The sequence below is a fragment of the Aythya marila genome, assembly GCF_965140915.1.
Source record: "Aythya marila genome assembly, chromosome: 1".
NCBI lineage: Eukaryota > Metazoa > Chordata > Aves > Anseriformes > Anatidae > Aythya > Aythya marila.
Window position 1 is genome coordinate 162,256,296 of NC_139042.1, and position 15,983 is coordinate 162,272,278.

A 15,983-nucleotide genomic window follows, 5' to 3' on the forward strand; every position below is an offset into this window, starting at 1 on the left:
GCTGAGGTTGTTGTACATGTCTGCTTCATGCTAATTTAAGTCTCTGTAAGAGTAAAAAATAAAAGTAAAATGTTGGAGAGCTTGCTTTCCAGGAGGAAACTCAAAAAATACAACTAAAAAATACAAATAAAAATAGAAAATAAACTTCTGCCTCTGTCATTCTGATAAAACGGATGCTTACCTATGTCACCAAAGCTGTAAGTGCTTTGCCGAAGTCACAGAAGTAACCTCAAGTAAGTTCAAATATCCAAAAATGCTGAAGAAACCATCAGATACATCTGTAACTAGAGCAACAAACTTTTGGCTAAACAATTTGTCCTAGCACAGCATCAGAGATTTTGGAGAGATTTGCTAAAAATGATTTTGTCTTACAATTATATATTACAAAAGCAGGGCAAAAAGATCAGGAAAAATAAAATGACTATGTATTTTGATTACCTGTGTGTTTCAGACTGCTGAAGTTACTGGGTCCAAGAAAATAACTAATGTATTTATAAAATACTCTTTGTTAAATATCATTTTTTAAATTCTTCACTTTAATGTAATTCTTTAGGTCATTATTTCAAACTAACATGGCGTTTAAATTGGTGTGATATGAGTTTCTGATTTTGATCAGCTGTATTTCTTTGTAATTAGAATCTGGTTTGGGTATTTATGTATTCTACAGCTTTGGTTTTCAACAGCATTTAAAGGGGAAGAATGTTTTCTTTTAGCTTCTCTCATGCTGCTTTCTTTTAAAGAGTTAGCTCTGGGATTAGAGGAACACAATGAACTACATGACAATTTGGTGAATCAGCTCAGTAACAGCCTGCATTTACCATAGATAATGTTTAATAGAGTGCATGCATGTGCTGACTGGCATAGATAATCTGTTAAACATGGAGAGAAGACAATTCTAAAGACTATGCATCTTTAGAAAGCTATTTTCTCAGTGAGAGTGAAAGGAAAACCAGACATTCTTGAGGTTTTCAGTAATTTATAGGTAAATGCTTTCTGAAAACATCAAAGCAGTCATCAAAGCAGTTCCTCGCTGATAATGACAGGCTTTAACAAGTTGTAGATCTTAACTTTCCAATCGTTCTGTAAAATATAATAAAACTGCCATAAGGTGTCACTATAACCTCAGTAACTTTCAAATAAATCGCAGACATCACACAAATGCTCTGATCCAGCTACAAGTGTTTTGTAAAAGTAAAAAATAATAATAATAATAATAAAAAAAAATCGTAGTTTATGTATGCACGGAAATGGTTACTGTGGTTGTTTTCTGTTTTCTCTTAAGCGTGTTGTCACCCTTTCTTAGCATTTGGACCTGTTCACTTTTGGGAGAGCAGTATATACTTGGCAAAGTTAGCCACATCTATCAGATTACATTTTGCACAGTGGTAACTGGCTCTATGTCTGTAACTTTTTTTTTTTTTAGCCTTAGATAGAAGGTTTCTATTGAAGTTCATGCTAAACATATTTACTTGTATAGAGTGAAAATTAAAAAAAAAAAAAAAAAAAAAAAAAAAAGGTTTTCTAGCGTTAAGTATATCTGCAGAAATGAGTTCAAAGTTTGTGCTCTTTAAAATTATATTGAAGCTCTGTCCCTTTCCCTTACCTGAAGCTCTGTCCTTTTCCTTTACCTGACACCTTCCACACAGAAATGCCCCCCCCCCCCCCAACACACACACCCCTACTGTGTAAGGTGTAAGAAATAACTGCTCATTTAGCAGTAAGGGAAACTATAAATAAGACTTTCTGTTTGTTATTGCTTTATTTGCTGTTAGCATGCCAGGAGTCTCTATTTTTATTTCTCAGCCAACTGTGATAAAAGATTTTTGGTATTAGCTACCTGATCAGGAAGCAGAAACAAGGAAGTGAAGATGACTTTTTAATCATTTGAAATGAGTGCCACATATGCATCAGGGAAATAAACGTGTGAACATCTGATTTGGGCTAACTCAACACAAAGCGTTTTGACATGGCAGGAAAGAACTCATAGATGGTGAAATAAAAATCAGAATCCTGAAGTCTTTAAATCCATCTTCATTTATGCAGAAAAAGTAGACATAGTAAAGCCATAGACTTCAAAACGTGAAGGATCATTTCAATCATTTATGCAAAATCCTTGTATAAGATGGGATCACAGGTCACCCTATTTATCTTTGACATCAGATGCTGTAGACCATGAAGGCTGAACTCCTATAGTGCCCTTCTTTTGTGTAATGTTACGGCGACTCTTAGGGATGCCAACAGGGACATACAGTTTCACCCCAGAGTTTCAAGTTTGATAAGAAGTTCTTGTCCTCTGAGTGGAGTTTTGCATGTGCAAAGTGCTGGAAGAAACTCTGCTGAGAAGGTAATACGATCATTGAAACACACCTGCAAACCCTGATCTTAACCTCTGAAGCCCAAGCTCATACCCTGATGTGTCCTGATAATCTCATGTTTCCAGGGAGCATGGAACTACTGCAGGCTCCAGAAATTAGATGCTGTGACAAGGTTTGTGATTTGAAGTGTTGTCGCTTAGGTTAGCTTTCAGATTCTGAGGGGTCGAGTCTCAGCCATATGATGAAAGAAATGATCTTCACTCACACTTACCTATTACACAGCCACTTTGACAATGTGGCTAAATATGTTCTCTTTTTTGGTTTTATTTACTGTGCCTATAGTTCTGATTTGCGTTGGAAATATGGCTGAAAGAGACTCGCATAAAATTCAGTTGGCATTTCTTTTGAGAATAATAGGCTTCAGGAGAAAGCTCAGCCTGCTGCAGTCTCTGCTGAAGAAGCTGACCAACAGCACGAGTCACAAGAGCATTTTTGTTCCTTGTGCTTGGTGCCCTGGTCTCTTGAAAAATGCAAAATTGCAACTCCTGTCTCTCAGCACGAGATTGTTATTTGTCTCTCTGTTTGCGTTATTTAATGCTCTGCCTCCTGAGGTGAATTGAAAAAATCAGCTTTGAATGCCTTTAATTCTCCCTGAAACTTCAGAATGGAGGAAGACAAAATAAATCCATTTAGAGAAGAGCTCTCATGCTTTCTAAACTATCATCTTGCGATTTCTTGGGGCCCTGACTGAGATTTTTAGCTTTGTGTCCTACCAATACAAAGCACACTTGATCATTCTGTCTCATCCTCTGTGTCTCCTCATAACTTTTGAGCCAATTTCAACATTTTTTACAGGAGTAGAAATTTTCAAGGTCCTAAGTTGCTACATTTTATAAAAATAAGCATCAGGATTGCACGCGCTTGAAAAAAATACTAAAAAATCTATGAGACAAATTTTACAAAGGTCTTGACCATGAAAAATGCATTGCCATAACTTGCTCTGCTTTAGACGAAATCAACTTTACCAAAGGGATCTTCCTGCAAAGAAATACCAAGAGTGATCTAAGGAGCAGCTCACAAACACTGGGGCTGTGATCACATGGCCTAAAGCTGAGCAAAAACTGATTAAAAATTAGCAGTGTTATTCTAGGCTGCACAGGCTGTATTGCACCTTACACTGGCGTGCAGTCCCACCGGAGGACCACAGTAGCCTTTGGTCAAGGTTGACCACGCACTGTGAAGTGAGGATGTTCTATGCTACTTTAGCAGAGACACCAAAACATTGAATCAACTTTCCTAGGGTCTTATTGTCATGGCAAGTTTGACTATGATGATTAAATATTTGTAAAGAGCTTGAGTTTTTTCTGTTTTATAATCACTAGTAGAAGTGTCTGCCTGCAAGGTTATGTCAGGGGCCATAGTAAACAGAAGCATGCTATTAAAAGGTGCCCACATGTGAAATGTGTATGCTATCCAGCCTGCATGGAAACCAGTAACAAAATTCTCCCCTGAAATACGGCAGGCTTTAGCCCAAACATTTTGAGGAATCAACAGCAGGAGTAGTATAAAGATGATTTTTCTAGGCTTTTCAACCAAAGAAATAACTGTAACAAAGTAGCCTCCAGGTGTACATTTCCTTACACATGTACAAGTTATTCTTACAGCTGAGAGTTATCGTTATTGCTAGCTCAGATGCTTTCATGCCTTGCATTGTTGAGGGGATGCTGCCATCCTGAATCTTCCACGTCTTCAGTGCACAGTTATAGCTAGAATAATGCATCTCCTATGTGTGTATTTGATCAGTGTCCAAGTTTTCTTACAACTCAGTTTATTCTTGAGCATCCAAGGTAATGACAGCATGTGAGCCCTCACCAGCGGCTGTCTGCATGCTGGTTTTATGTCCATATTGGCTTGAAAATACAGTTTTAATACAGCCTTACTAGAGGCCTTTGGGAATACGAGTCTCTAGTTTTAGACTTGTAGTTTTTAACTACAAGTTGTGTGAGCCAGAAGTAGTTTTAATTTTGCAATATATTTCTTTGCAGGTGCAAAAGAAAACTAAGGTATAGGGTTAATTCAGGGAAAAATAAAATAATAATAATAAAAAAAAAAAGGTAGGTGTAATGACAGCTTGGGCCAGCAGGGCTATCACATTGGGTGTTGTAAAGGAAGATGAGTTCCCCAGCTGACACCCCAGAACACATACTGGGGTTAGTTGCAGAGGGGTTGCCATTGCCTTGTCCAGCATCAGCTGCTTGGGGTTGGGGCATTCTGCCGCCCAGCAAGCCTGGGGAGGGGGAAGTGGAGAAGCAGCACTGCTCCCATCTAGCAGCCTCCCTGCAGAAAAGCAGGAATTAGCAACACCCTTTAAGCCTTGGGAGAAAGGCCAGGAAATTTCAAAAGGGGCCACTGCTGTGGCACAGCAGAACTGCAGGCAGTGGAAGGATTTCAAGGTGTAAAGAAGTGGCAGAGGTGAAAATCGCTATTAGAAATGGATGGTTGTGTTAGCAGTGAGGTGAGCAACGTTGCCAATGAGAGCATCAGCAGCCCTGAGGGGAACGTACCCAGCCAGGTGCCACCTAGAACATATCCCTAGAGGAGATGCTTGGTGGATTCCCAACTGCATGAAGGATGGGCTTCAACTTTCACATTAAGTGCAACTATGGTATGCGTATGAAAGTGAACAATCATTAAATTTTGAGCACAGAGCCTTTAGGGTGTATGCTCTGTGCTCCTCTTATTTGAAGCAAAACCAGAAGATACGGGAGAGCAAATTAAAAGCTTCCACTCTACAGCTGCTGGGAGAGATGGATTTTGAACCCCACTTTCCAAGTTGAGCCCCCAGTCTTTCAAGGCAAATTCCTTGTGCTTGAATTTGCACCCTTTCCAGTCTGGATCTGGGTTATTAGCATGGCTGTGGGTGTCCAGCTGCCCCATGCTGTCCCAAATGTCAGCAAATAGACATTTGCTGAATTGCAAGACAATTTCATTACAGGCTTCTACATATGTATATCCCTACAAATATTCATACCTTGGCTGTTTGGCGATTACACTGCCAGTATTGTTTTCCGGGTGGCTTGAAAACTGGAGATCCAGTTTTGCTGCGTGCATGGGGTTGCATTAGGCCCCTGCTCCCTCCTACAGCGGTGACCTTGCTGCTCTGTTGGTGTGTCCCAATGGGCCGGGTTGTGCTGTGGCCAGGGTCTGGAGTGAAAAAAACAGGAGGAATTCAGCTGTGGCAATTGCCAGGCTCAAGCCTGAGCAGTGTGAGGAGGAGAAGGAGGTGTGGCTCCTAAGCATGGGTTGTTGTGCTGCCCTGCTGCAGGGGGGCTCCAAGGCACACGGGTGGGCAGTGCTGGGAGATGGCTTTGCAGCCCTCACCTCTGCTGTGGGAGGGCTGCCTGCGAGGTCCAGTGTGGGTCACCTGTGCTGAACCTGAGCTTTCCAATGCTGCTGTACAGCACATGAATTATTCAGAAAGGAGAAACCATAACCAGTTCTGCAGCAAAAAGACCTCTCCTCTCCTCTCCTCTCCTCTCCTCTCCTCTCCTCTCCTCTCCTCTCCTCTCCTCTCCTCTCCTCTCCTCTCCTCTCCTCTCCTCTCCTCTCCTCTCCTCTCCTCTCCTCTCCTCTCCTCTCCTCTCCTCTCCTCTCCTCTCCTCTCCTCTCCTCTCCTCTCCTCTCCTCTCCTCTCTTTATACTTGGAATAAAGGATTTCAGTGCATGCCTTGCTCTTTCTTTGCTCTCCCAACCATGAGGAAGTGTTTTTCCCAATATTTCCTTACAGTGGAGCTGGGATGATCCAGACATTTGGTATTTGTACTAAATATCAAAGCATTTTTAATTTTTATTTAGTATTTGCAATAAATACTAAATGTACAGTGATATCTAAAACCCAGAGGCTGGTAGCCCATGCTGGGTGCCAGGGGACAAGTGGAGGGGAGGACAGTCCTCACCCAGCTTTGGCCCAGATGCACATCCCTCTCAGTCCTACTTACACAGTTCAGACACCCAGACTCAGAGCCTGGAATTGCCCCGAGGCAACTGAAAACAGCTGAGCCCCAGGTTGTTTTCTGCTGGAGCTTGTTTCTCTTTTTCCTGTTCCTTCTCTCTCCCCAGACTGCACGGGGAAGGAGGACAGCCTAGGCCGGTGGCAGAGCAGGAATGAAGCTCCTTGGGAGCAGGGGCTGCTGTCCCACCTCTTCCCTCCCCACCAGTGGCCTGTCAGGCTCCAAATTTAACTCTCCTTGGCGGAAGGTGGGGAACATAAAGCACTCCATTTTTCTGACAGTCAGGACAGTTTCTCCCTTCCTCTCCAGCCAGGGAAGCTGGAATTGCTGACAGGAGCCCAAAGCTAATCTGAAATGGGAGATATCTCTTTTCTTTTTTTTTGCTTCCAGAACCCAACCCGATAAGTGAGGTCTTGATTCATTTGACTCCAGACAACACGCAGGCTTGATGAGGCTGCATTTCCACAGGAGTTTCCATTAAATGCTTCTACACAGCAGGAAAGGTGTGCTGTCATCACAAATTCGTGTCGAGTTAGAATGGTTTGCCTCTTTCAGCCACTTTGTGTTTTAAAAACAAAGTGCATTTCACTTACAGCCACTTCCACTGCTTGTTCAAACACCATCACCCTAATGCACCTCTGCATCTGTCTGCCCATGGGCCCAGCAGCACCAGATATAAATGCCCGGGCTGGGAAGTGAGTGGTGGGCCCGCACGAGCAGGGAGCCCATCCAGATGGGGGTAAATAGTGAGCGGGAGCTGCAGCCTGTGTTCCCTTCCTGCTGAAAGGACTCGTAAATGTTTAATAAACTTCTTGCCCTTGCCGTAGGTGAGGTCCTGCTAATGAACTGGCGTGGCCGGAGGACAGGTATTGTGTCCGTTACTATAGCACCACCTTGCACACTTCTCAGTGTGAAAGAGGAGGGGAGGGAGGGAGGCAGGCACGGAGGATGAGTCCTGGCAAGGCGGTGTGAGGTCCGCCCGTGGTGCAGCAGCAGCAGCAGCAGCATCCTGCCCAGGGACAGCAGCCCTCAGCAGTGCCTCCTGCTCTCCTGCCACAGCCGCTGGACCAGCTGCCTGCGTACAGGTGCCCGACCCTGCACGGATGCACAGCAAAGCTGCTGCAAGTGTGCTGCTGAGTCTCTGAGCACATCCCAGGGGTTTCACACCAGGGCTCTTCCTGACTGACTTGCTGGCTTGGGAAGATCTGTGTTCTTTTTTTTTTTTTTTTTTTTTTTTTTCTTTTTTCTTTTTTTCTTTCCTTTTTTTTTTTTTTTCTTTTCCATGCTCCTTTCTTGAGCAACTGGTTGGTATCTGCAGAGGTCACGAAGGGGACCGGCACAGACTCCTGAGTCTGGCATCAGGAAATATGACAGCAGAAGCGAATGCTTGTTAATATAAGGGATTTACTGAAGAAGGAAGACAAAATGCCTTTCAAAGGGTTCAGTTCACTGAAGGAAAGATTTTTTAACCCAGGAAAGGAAGAGGTGAAGAACACCATTAGTGACTCACTGGGAAATCTGCGAAGGTAAAATCCTATAGTAAACTCCCAGAGGGATCCCCTGGTTACATTTATTAAAGATAAATGAAATATAGAAAAATATCTAAATATAAAACAGGGTTGCAAAATTAATCTCTGAGTCCAGATAGTGAGAGATACCTTGCTGCAAGACAGAAGATTAAAAGCAGCAGTGTTACACCAGCATGTGGCTATAGATGATAGAATATTTATATTAAATCAAAGAAGACGTGAAAATAAGTTATAAAATATTGTTCTAATATTCCAAGAAACATGAAAAAGTGTTTTAATTTAACAACAACAACAAAAAAAGTTTTAAATAATTAAATGCGAATTGTTCTTTTTTAGCTTGCATGAAAAAGCTAATGATTTAATGGGAATTAACATTCCAAAATTATGCCACTCTTGAAATGAGAGTAATGTCCCTAAATTACAAGGACATTTTAGAAGATCTTGTTCTGAATCAGTAAGAGAAATTATATGAAGCAGATCTGTATATGTGTGTATTTATTGAGACTAACACATTAGAAAGAAAAAGAAGCAGTTGTTTGCAAAAAGAAGATTAAAGATTTTTATCTTAATCTGACACTTTTTGAAAAAACAAACAAATATATATTTTTTGATGAATGAAAGTAAGATGCAAAAAATACCAAGTTTCATAAAGGGATGGAGATTGTTCATTTAAATGGAAGATTGTTTCAATTAGTAATGGCCACTGACAACATTTACTTGCGTAATGGATAGCTGACAGCTGGAGAGTTCAGTGCCATTTCTTGCATGTTTCATGTGAAGTGTTTTAAAACTTTGGAAGGAGCAGGACAGTATTTTAATTATACATCTTTTTAGTGTTTGAATTGCATTTGCTTTTGTATGTATCCTGTTATTTTCTTTTGGGAATGTTATTTTGAGTCAAGATGCAGCTTCTGGCACATCTGAACATGCATTTGATCACAAGAAAATATACAATAATTTGCATGTATTGCATTACAGCATGCATGTGCAAGTAAACAAGAATGTACACTTTTATGGAAGTTATTAATATGCACCATTACCTTGCCAGTTCCACTGTTCCTATGCCATGTGAACAAAGTATCTGTGTTCCACAGAGCTTCAACTTAACTTTTCTTCATTTACAATATTATAGATGAAGTCTGACATTTTGCTTTTTTGACTTTTAAGATATTCTATGGTGATTCAGGGAATGTTTTTCTTTCAAAACATCAAACTAAGTCATTTATTCAATCATAAATTCTCATTGCTGTGGGCTCTGTTGGTCAATTTGAACAAATACATACAGGCTTTTTATTTAGTGATTATATAATGTGGCAGTACGAAGGGTTTGCTATGTGGATATGGCATGCATGCTTTGGATTATCTGGGTTACTTTCCTCTTGCAGCTGGCTATCAAGGATATCATGCTGGCTCCTATGTAGATGATAGTACTGGTACCCAACTTCATCAGTGTTGCTGCTGAATCAAAACAGAACAAATCTGAGCTGAGATACAAGAAAGTTTGCTGGACTTCATTATTTTCTGTTCTAAATATCTGAATGTCAGTGCCTTTCCTAGGTGTACTATTTTGTGGGTGCTGCAAAACACGAGTCTCCCCACAGGTTACCTCAGGGTAGCTGGCACCTGGTGAGGAGGCAAAGGGGGCAGAGATGGAGAGACCTGAGAGGCAACCTTTCTCTGGGCTGTTGCCAGCAGTTTCATTTGCAAGATCTCAGAAGAAGATCCATTTGTTGCTAGAGTACCACCAGATAATAAATACACCAGCTGCAACAAATACACCAGATGTTTCAGAAAATAAATAGAAACATACAAAATTATATTTTATGCAACATAGGGCTTGTTCTTAATTAGTTAAATACAGTGGGGTAGAAAACAAACCAACCAACCAACCAAACAAACAAACAAAAAAAAAAACCAATTTGGATGAATCAAGGCTTGGGTGAATAATGTCAGTCAGAGCTGGGGCTCTGCAAACCTGAATAAGTTTCCCAGAAAAGAAACCTCTTTTTCCTGCAGCTCTTCTTGACAGGTAGGAACACTTTGGGCCTTGTTTGTACTTAGTGTGTGCAAAGAAAAAATCATGAATTCAAGTAAAATCTTAGTTTCTGCCTCTCCTGAGGATTACAGGAGTCCTTAACCAGCCAGCAGCAACTGGGGGCTTACCAATGAAGTTGGGAGTAACTAAGTGTGTTTACTTCCCAATAATATCACTGTTAATAAGAAAAGTAATATGGGCTATGCCCACAGCACAGCTGTACGTAGTCTGGGTTCTACTAGGTGTAGCTCTGACTCCTGCAGACCTTCTTTAATGAATTAAACTGCCCAACCTACTAAAAACTGCAACCTGAAGCTGGGTGAATTACCCTTGAGTTGGACAGGGCTCCTCTGCCTGCTCTGTAGCATAGTCTTGATCTTCTGAACGTTTTCCTTTGCACAGAAGTACAGAAAGTGTAATGCATCACAGAGCAAGCAACACCATGAATACAGTGTGGGGTGCCCTGAGACCGTTTTGTGAGGCCCCTTGTACAAAGGTACTGCGCATGCATAGTGTGCCCCTTGCACAAGGGCACACTATGCATGTGCAGTGCCGCAGCACCTGTGGGGCATGCATCCATTGCATTGAGGCTGTGCTGGGAAGGCACCAGGATTGTGCCCTGCAGAGTGAGATTGCAATGCCTGAGAGATGCAGTAGTCCCATCATGTGTAAATGCTTGAAACATGCCATGAGTTTCATGCAAATATAACACAGAAGTCAGCTTCACAGGTCCCATGCACCAAGCGACTTAAGAGTGTTTGCCAATCTGCCCTGGGATATTGTATGAATACAACTGGATTTGCTATAGAAAATTATCACCTGGGCAATCCCCATAGAGCAGATGAAATCTCAGAAGATTGTATTTGCTTTTGGATAAATAATATTTTTTCAATAGTCAGTGAATAGGCTTCTACATCAGGATCATCAATAATTGTTGTATGTGGTGACTGTTGTTGGTTATGTAGGTGTGAGGTTTGAACACCTACAGATGCTGTTGCCTGTAAAAGCCTGTACTATCTGGTAAAAGTCATTTGGGAATGCATTCTAACACATGGCAGGTATTAACATTATTAAAATTTGCCTGTTTTTATAGAATGTATGTTGTTTTAATCAAATGAAATGGAATGTTGTAGTTCTATTCCACTTACACAGTTTGAAGAAATGACTACTTTCTATGCTAAACTGAATAAATACAAACTGGTAGATGTGTATGTGTTCTGTTATTATTATTATTACCGATTTGAATTTTAAAAATTTATTTCATACTTCCAAAACTCTGTATATGCCAGAGTAAAGCCATTAAAATAGAAAAGAAAAGAATGTCAGTTGGAGAAATTTCAAATACAGTAGTTATGACATTTGGGCATGGGACATGGATGCTGGTATCTTCAAATAGTCAAGCTTTTCTTACTTATCGAGTGTTGGATGTTTGATGAAAAGAGCAGAGTGATGTCAAGACTAAACATATTCCCATGCAGCAAAATACTCTCCAGTGTTAGTCAGATAATTAAAGCAGCTTTCTTCTAAATTATTGGTGTATAACAAGTGAAAACTTCAGTGTCACTACCAAAATATATGTATCAATCTTTTTGTGGATTTGACATACCTTCATTTTATATCTACAGTGTTTAATAAATTAAGACCAAAAATCAAGGTTAAACACTGGCTCCATGATTGCTTGTACTGCTAATGTTTCACCCCATCTCTATTTTTGAATTGCTATTGCAAAATCATTTTCTCTGAGAGAAATCTTCCACAGAGGGGTTAATGTTAAGCTTTGAGGGTACAAAATATTCTGTGAATATTTGGGGTCACAAGTTAGTCCTCAACCTGCTTTTATTAATGAGTAGTTGAATACAATAGCAAAACAATTAATTTCACTGCAGAAACAATGTTGGACCATAGTGCTAGTCCTCCTGGCTCATCACTTCTAACAGTGAATTTGGAGAAGAAGGATGTTTTCATGCCTATGTGAAGTGACAGCCAGCTGAAAATGTCCAGATAGGAACAGATGTTTTGGCTTCACATGATGTGTCTAATCTTTGCCAGCTGCCCAAAATAATGCAGAAATTAACGTTTAATTTCTCTCATATAAATGGTGTGGTAAAGGTATGAAAAATTGATGAATTGTGCTTTGATTTAATTAATTCAGTAACTTAGATTATGCTAGAGTAAAACAGTAAACTTACTTATTTTGTTTGTTAATAACTCTTTTGAGATAACAACAGCTCTAAAAATAATTATTCAATTGTCTTTTCACTTCCTGAGGCTTTTATTTTTGAACTTTTAGTCAGTGTACACCTACTGATATGAGTACACTAAGCAAGGAATATATGGTGTCTCGTTTTTTTAAGTGCCTGACTACATTACTCTCTGTACTCTCATTTCACTAACAATGCTGTCTCCCTGCCAATGAATCATAAGATCTCAATCACCTTCAATAACACCATAGTCATATCACATTTCCTGTGTTACCTTGCTTTAATGCAAACTCCAGCTTACAAAGAACTGATTTAACTTAGAAGTTAGCACTGCTTTGAGCAAGGGGTTAAATCAAATAACCCCCAGAAATCCCTTCTGGCCTAAACACCCTGGTTCTAGTGCTTGTTAGACATGTAAACTGATGGACTGTAATATGCTTTTTTTTTGTTGCTAAGAGTAAGGCTACAGTAGCAGTTTTATGGTACAAATTAAAAAGAAGTAATATAGCAAATGATGCACACCTTAGCATGTAGCTATAAAGCCTAGAAATACTGAAAATATACGGGAAAATTCATACCGGAAAGATATGTTTAAATTCACAGGAAACACCCCAAGAAGCCATATATACAATCTATATTTGCAAAACCTTTAGTATAGGATACTATCCAGTAAGTTATGGGCAGTACATTAGACTTAAAGCAATTGGAATGATTAATCAAAAGCTGTGATTAAACCAAAATTGTTCTCCTGAAAGAGCCAACCAACTACTGTGTAGATCAGCCAGGTGCAGCCCATCCATATATGCTTTGGCAACATTCTTTAATAGCTGATTATTATATGGAACATTGAAGTCCATTGGATTTCAAATACATTTCAGGCCAGATGTGTGAAAAAAGGAAATAAGTTACTCCTTATCAGAAAGGAGTGAATTTAATCATTTCATCATCTTATACAGCAAGATGGGCTTCTTTTATATTGAGTATCTGTTCATATTTCCCTAGTAGCGTGAGCAACTCCATGGCATACACAAAAGGAGCTGGATCATGCGCTCATTGCTTCACAGCAAAGCCAAAGCTGAAAGGCTTCCTAATGTAACGCTCATCAAGATTTGGGGCTACACTTTAGTGAACACTTAACCTTAAGCTCATGGGAAGTGTTCAGTGGGCTTTTCATGTATTCAGAGCTAACCATGTGCTTGAATATTTCAGCATGTTAGAAAGCCCTTATTTTGCATTTAAAACAAAAGCATGAGAAGTTAATGTTAGGAAAGAAGTATTTATCTCCAGTCTAATAGTGTGTTTTCAGTTCCTTCTGATCTCATCTTTCTTACTAGAGACATTCCCTGTTCATATAGCACAGGATGTTAGTATCTCCAATCAGATTGGGAGATCAAATTAATTTTTAATTGCACTACCACAGGAAAAACTTCCATAAGTGCAGGAAATAGTGATGGGCAACAGCTGTACTGATGAGACCATTTGCCTCTTAAGCCACTGCTCCTGCTTTGGCTGATGGCAGCAGCTGTTTGCCCCCCATGGGGTCCTCCATTTCACTGCTGGTGGTGCAGTGCTATAGGGAGAATATTTGCTCCTATTCCCAAGTAAATGGGAGGGCCCCTGTCCTTGGCTCTTTCCTCCCTATTCTCCCCAGTCTCACTGCAGTGTCCGCACTAAATTTGCTCCCAGGCAAAGCTCTTTCAGCCTCTTCTGCTGAGGGGTGGTCAGTTTTGCTGAGGGGGAATCAACAGACCAGAAAGTCACTTAATCTTCAGATTTATTTGAGTGTTAAATACTTTAAAGAAAAGGTTGGGTTTTGTAATGAGTTAAAGCCTCGTGGTGAGTGGATGTTTCAGAGCAGAGGAAAACTTGGTGTCAAATCCCTCCAGGCAGAAAAAGCCGGGACCTGGCTCTTCCGCACCTCAGCCCCTCTGCAGCTTAGCCCTGATGTTTGTCTCACAGGTCAAAACAAACTCACAGCAAGTTTGGGGTTGAGAAAAATAAATAAACAAATAACACCATGCTTTGTGCTGTACTTGCCCTTTCCTTGAAACCTACTGACAGCTCTGCTTAGTGGATCTAATTAGAAGTTATAATCTTTTTTTTCTTTTTTCTTTTTTTTTTTTCCATATGTATATGTTCCTAACAACCAGCAGGATTCATCACAACAGAACTCAATACACCTCTTATGATCATTCTCATGAACATCCTGCAAGCATTTTTGTAGCTAGCTGTTCAGCCAAGTGTCTATTGCTTAGAAACTTCAGTGTTGGTGAAAAAACATGCAGGCTGTGCCAACCTTTCAAAGTCTGACCAGCTTTAATTCATTACAGTACCAAGAGGCAAACACCTCAGACAGAGGTGATTTAGCAGCTGACTGCAGTACCTACCATCTATATTCTACTGTGTTTACATTTTCATTTTCTCTTGCTCTTTTCATCTAGGAAAATTGATGGCACCAACGTAGAGGAGGATCACATTGAGCTGACAGAAGAGGGGCGGCCTGTGCAGGCCAGTGCCCGCAGGCCAGCCCTGTGTAACTGCTACTGCTGCGGACTGCCCAAGCGCTACATCATTGCCATCATGAGCGGCCTGGGCTTTTGCATTTCCTTCGGGATTAGGTGCAACCTGGGCGTTGCCATTGTAGAAATGGTGAACAATAGCACTGTTTATGTCAATGGTAAACCAGAGCTGCAGGTGAGAAACCATCCTCCTTTCCCTGTTGTGACCAGGCCCCATTGCAGAATCATTGAAGTGCCACATATCAAAGTACTGTATATGTATATGTATAGGTTAACACTTTAGACAGGGAGACACGTGAGTCTGGATTCCTATACAAGTGCACATGCTTAGCCCCTATTTAGGTCTCTAAGACACACTGAAAGTCTGTAAGGTCTGAGCATTTGCAATGTCACACAGAGGGTAAGTAATAGAAATGAGAGCTGAATTGGCTTGTATGTTTATCAGGTCCCCAATCTTTTTGTCACAGACAAATTTGGTTGCATTGACAGAAGCTTCTACTGTTCACTGTCTCTCAGGGAAATGCACCCTCATGCCACTACAGAAGGAATGATCAACGGCTGTACGTAGTGCTGGGCACACTCTATTCAGATTAGTGGATGACTTTCAAGACCTTAAAGTAGTCATTTGGCAATCTGGCAACAGGTTTTATGGGTTATTGACAGTGGATTGTTGTCTAGAAGTATTTGGAATTAGGTGGCAAGCTATTTCAAATTTGCAGTAGATGACATGCTTCATAGCAGATGCCTACAAACTTTTAAAAATGCACCCAAGGAAATGTAGATTCAAAGCATATCTTTGTTTCTCCATTCCTGCTTTGTTTCAGGGTTGTGATATCACAAATCTCATTCTGGACTTTATGAACATGAATGTATAAAATTGACTTATTTTTGGATCCTTTTATAATATATCATTCACAGGAATATTGACTCTTACCTGACATTTCCACATACATGTATTCCCCTTGAGATATCACAAATCTCTGCTCTGTTTTGGGCGTGATATGTGAACCCCTCCTGATATGGGAACTTTCTCCATGTCTCATGGTGTCTTTGCCTTCAGAAATTAACACTACTTAGAAACTAAAATGAAAGACAGTAGCAGAAAATTAGGTATTAAAAACAGAAATGCAGCTCAGCACAGGAAAGCAGATCTCTTGAAAGAGTTTACATTGGTGGCAGGAAAATCCTTCAGCCCCTGTAAAACATGCCTGGCTAATTAATGCCATCTTTCTCCCAGCAAGTCAAATGAACTGTTTTGTAGCTTATTTGTTTGGAAAAAAAAACAACCTACTGAGGAAAACTGGTTCTTGCTTTTACACACAGGAAGTAATATAGAAAAAAAAAAAAGATGTTAAGATCTGTCACTTTAGTTTT

At 40.4% G+C, this 15,983-nt stretch overlaps 1 protein-coding gene across 1 annotated transcript in view; it reads left to right on the top strand.

Annotated features, from left to right (window-relative positions):
* Positions 1 to 7,708: 7,708 nt before the first annotated feature.
* The window catches only part of SLC17A8 (solute carrier family 17 member 8), a gene marked incomplete at both ends in the record, with an annotated part of 28,519 nt that continues 20,244 nt past the window's right edge, over positions 7,709 to 15,983 (top strand). The window contains 2 exons of the mRNA XM_082753145.1: positions 7,709 to 7,851; positions 14,532 to 14,784. Of these exons, the coding sequence (XP_082609271.1) occupies positions 7,709 to 7,851; positions 14,532 to 14,784 (396 nt within the window). The remainder of the gene's footprint in view (positions 7,852 to 14,531; positions 14,785 to 15,983) is intronic.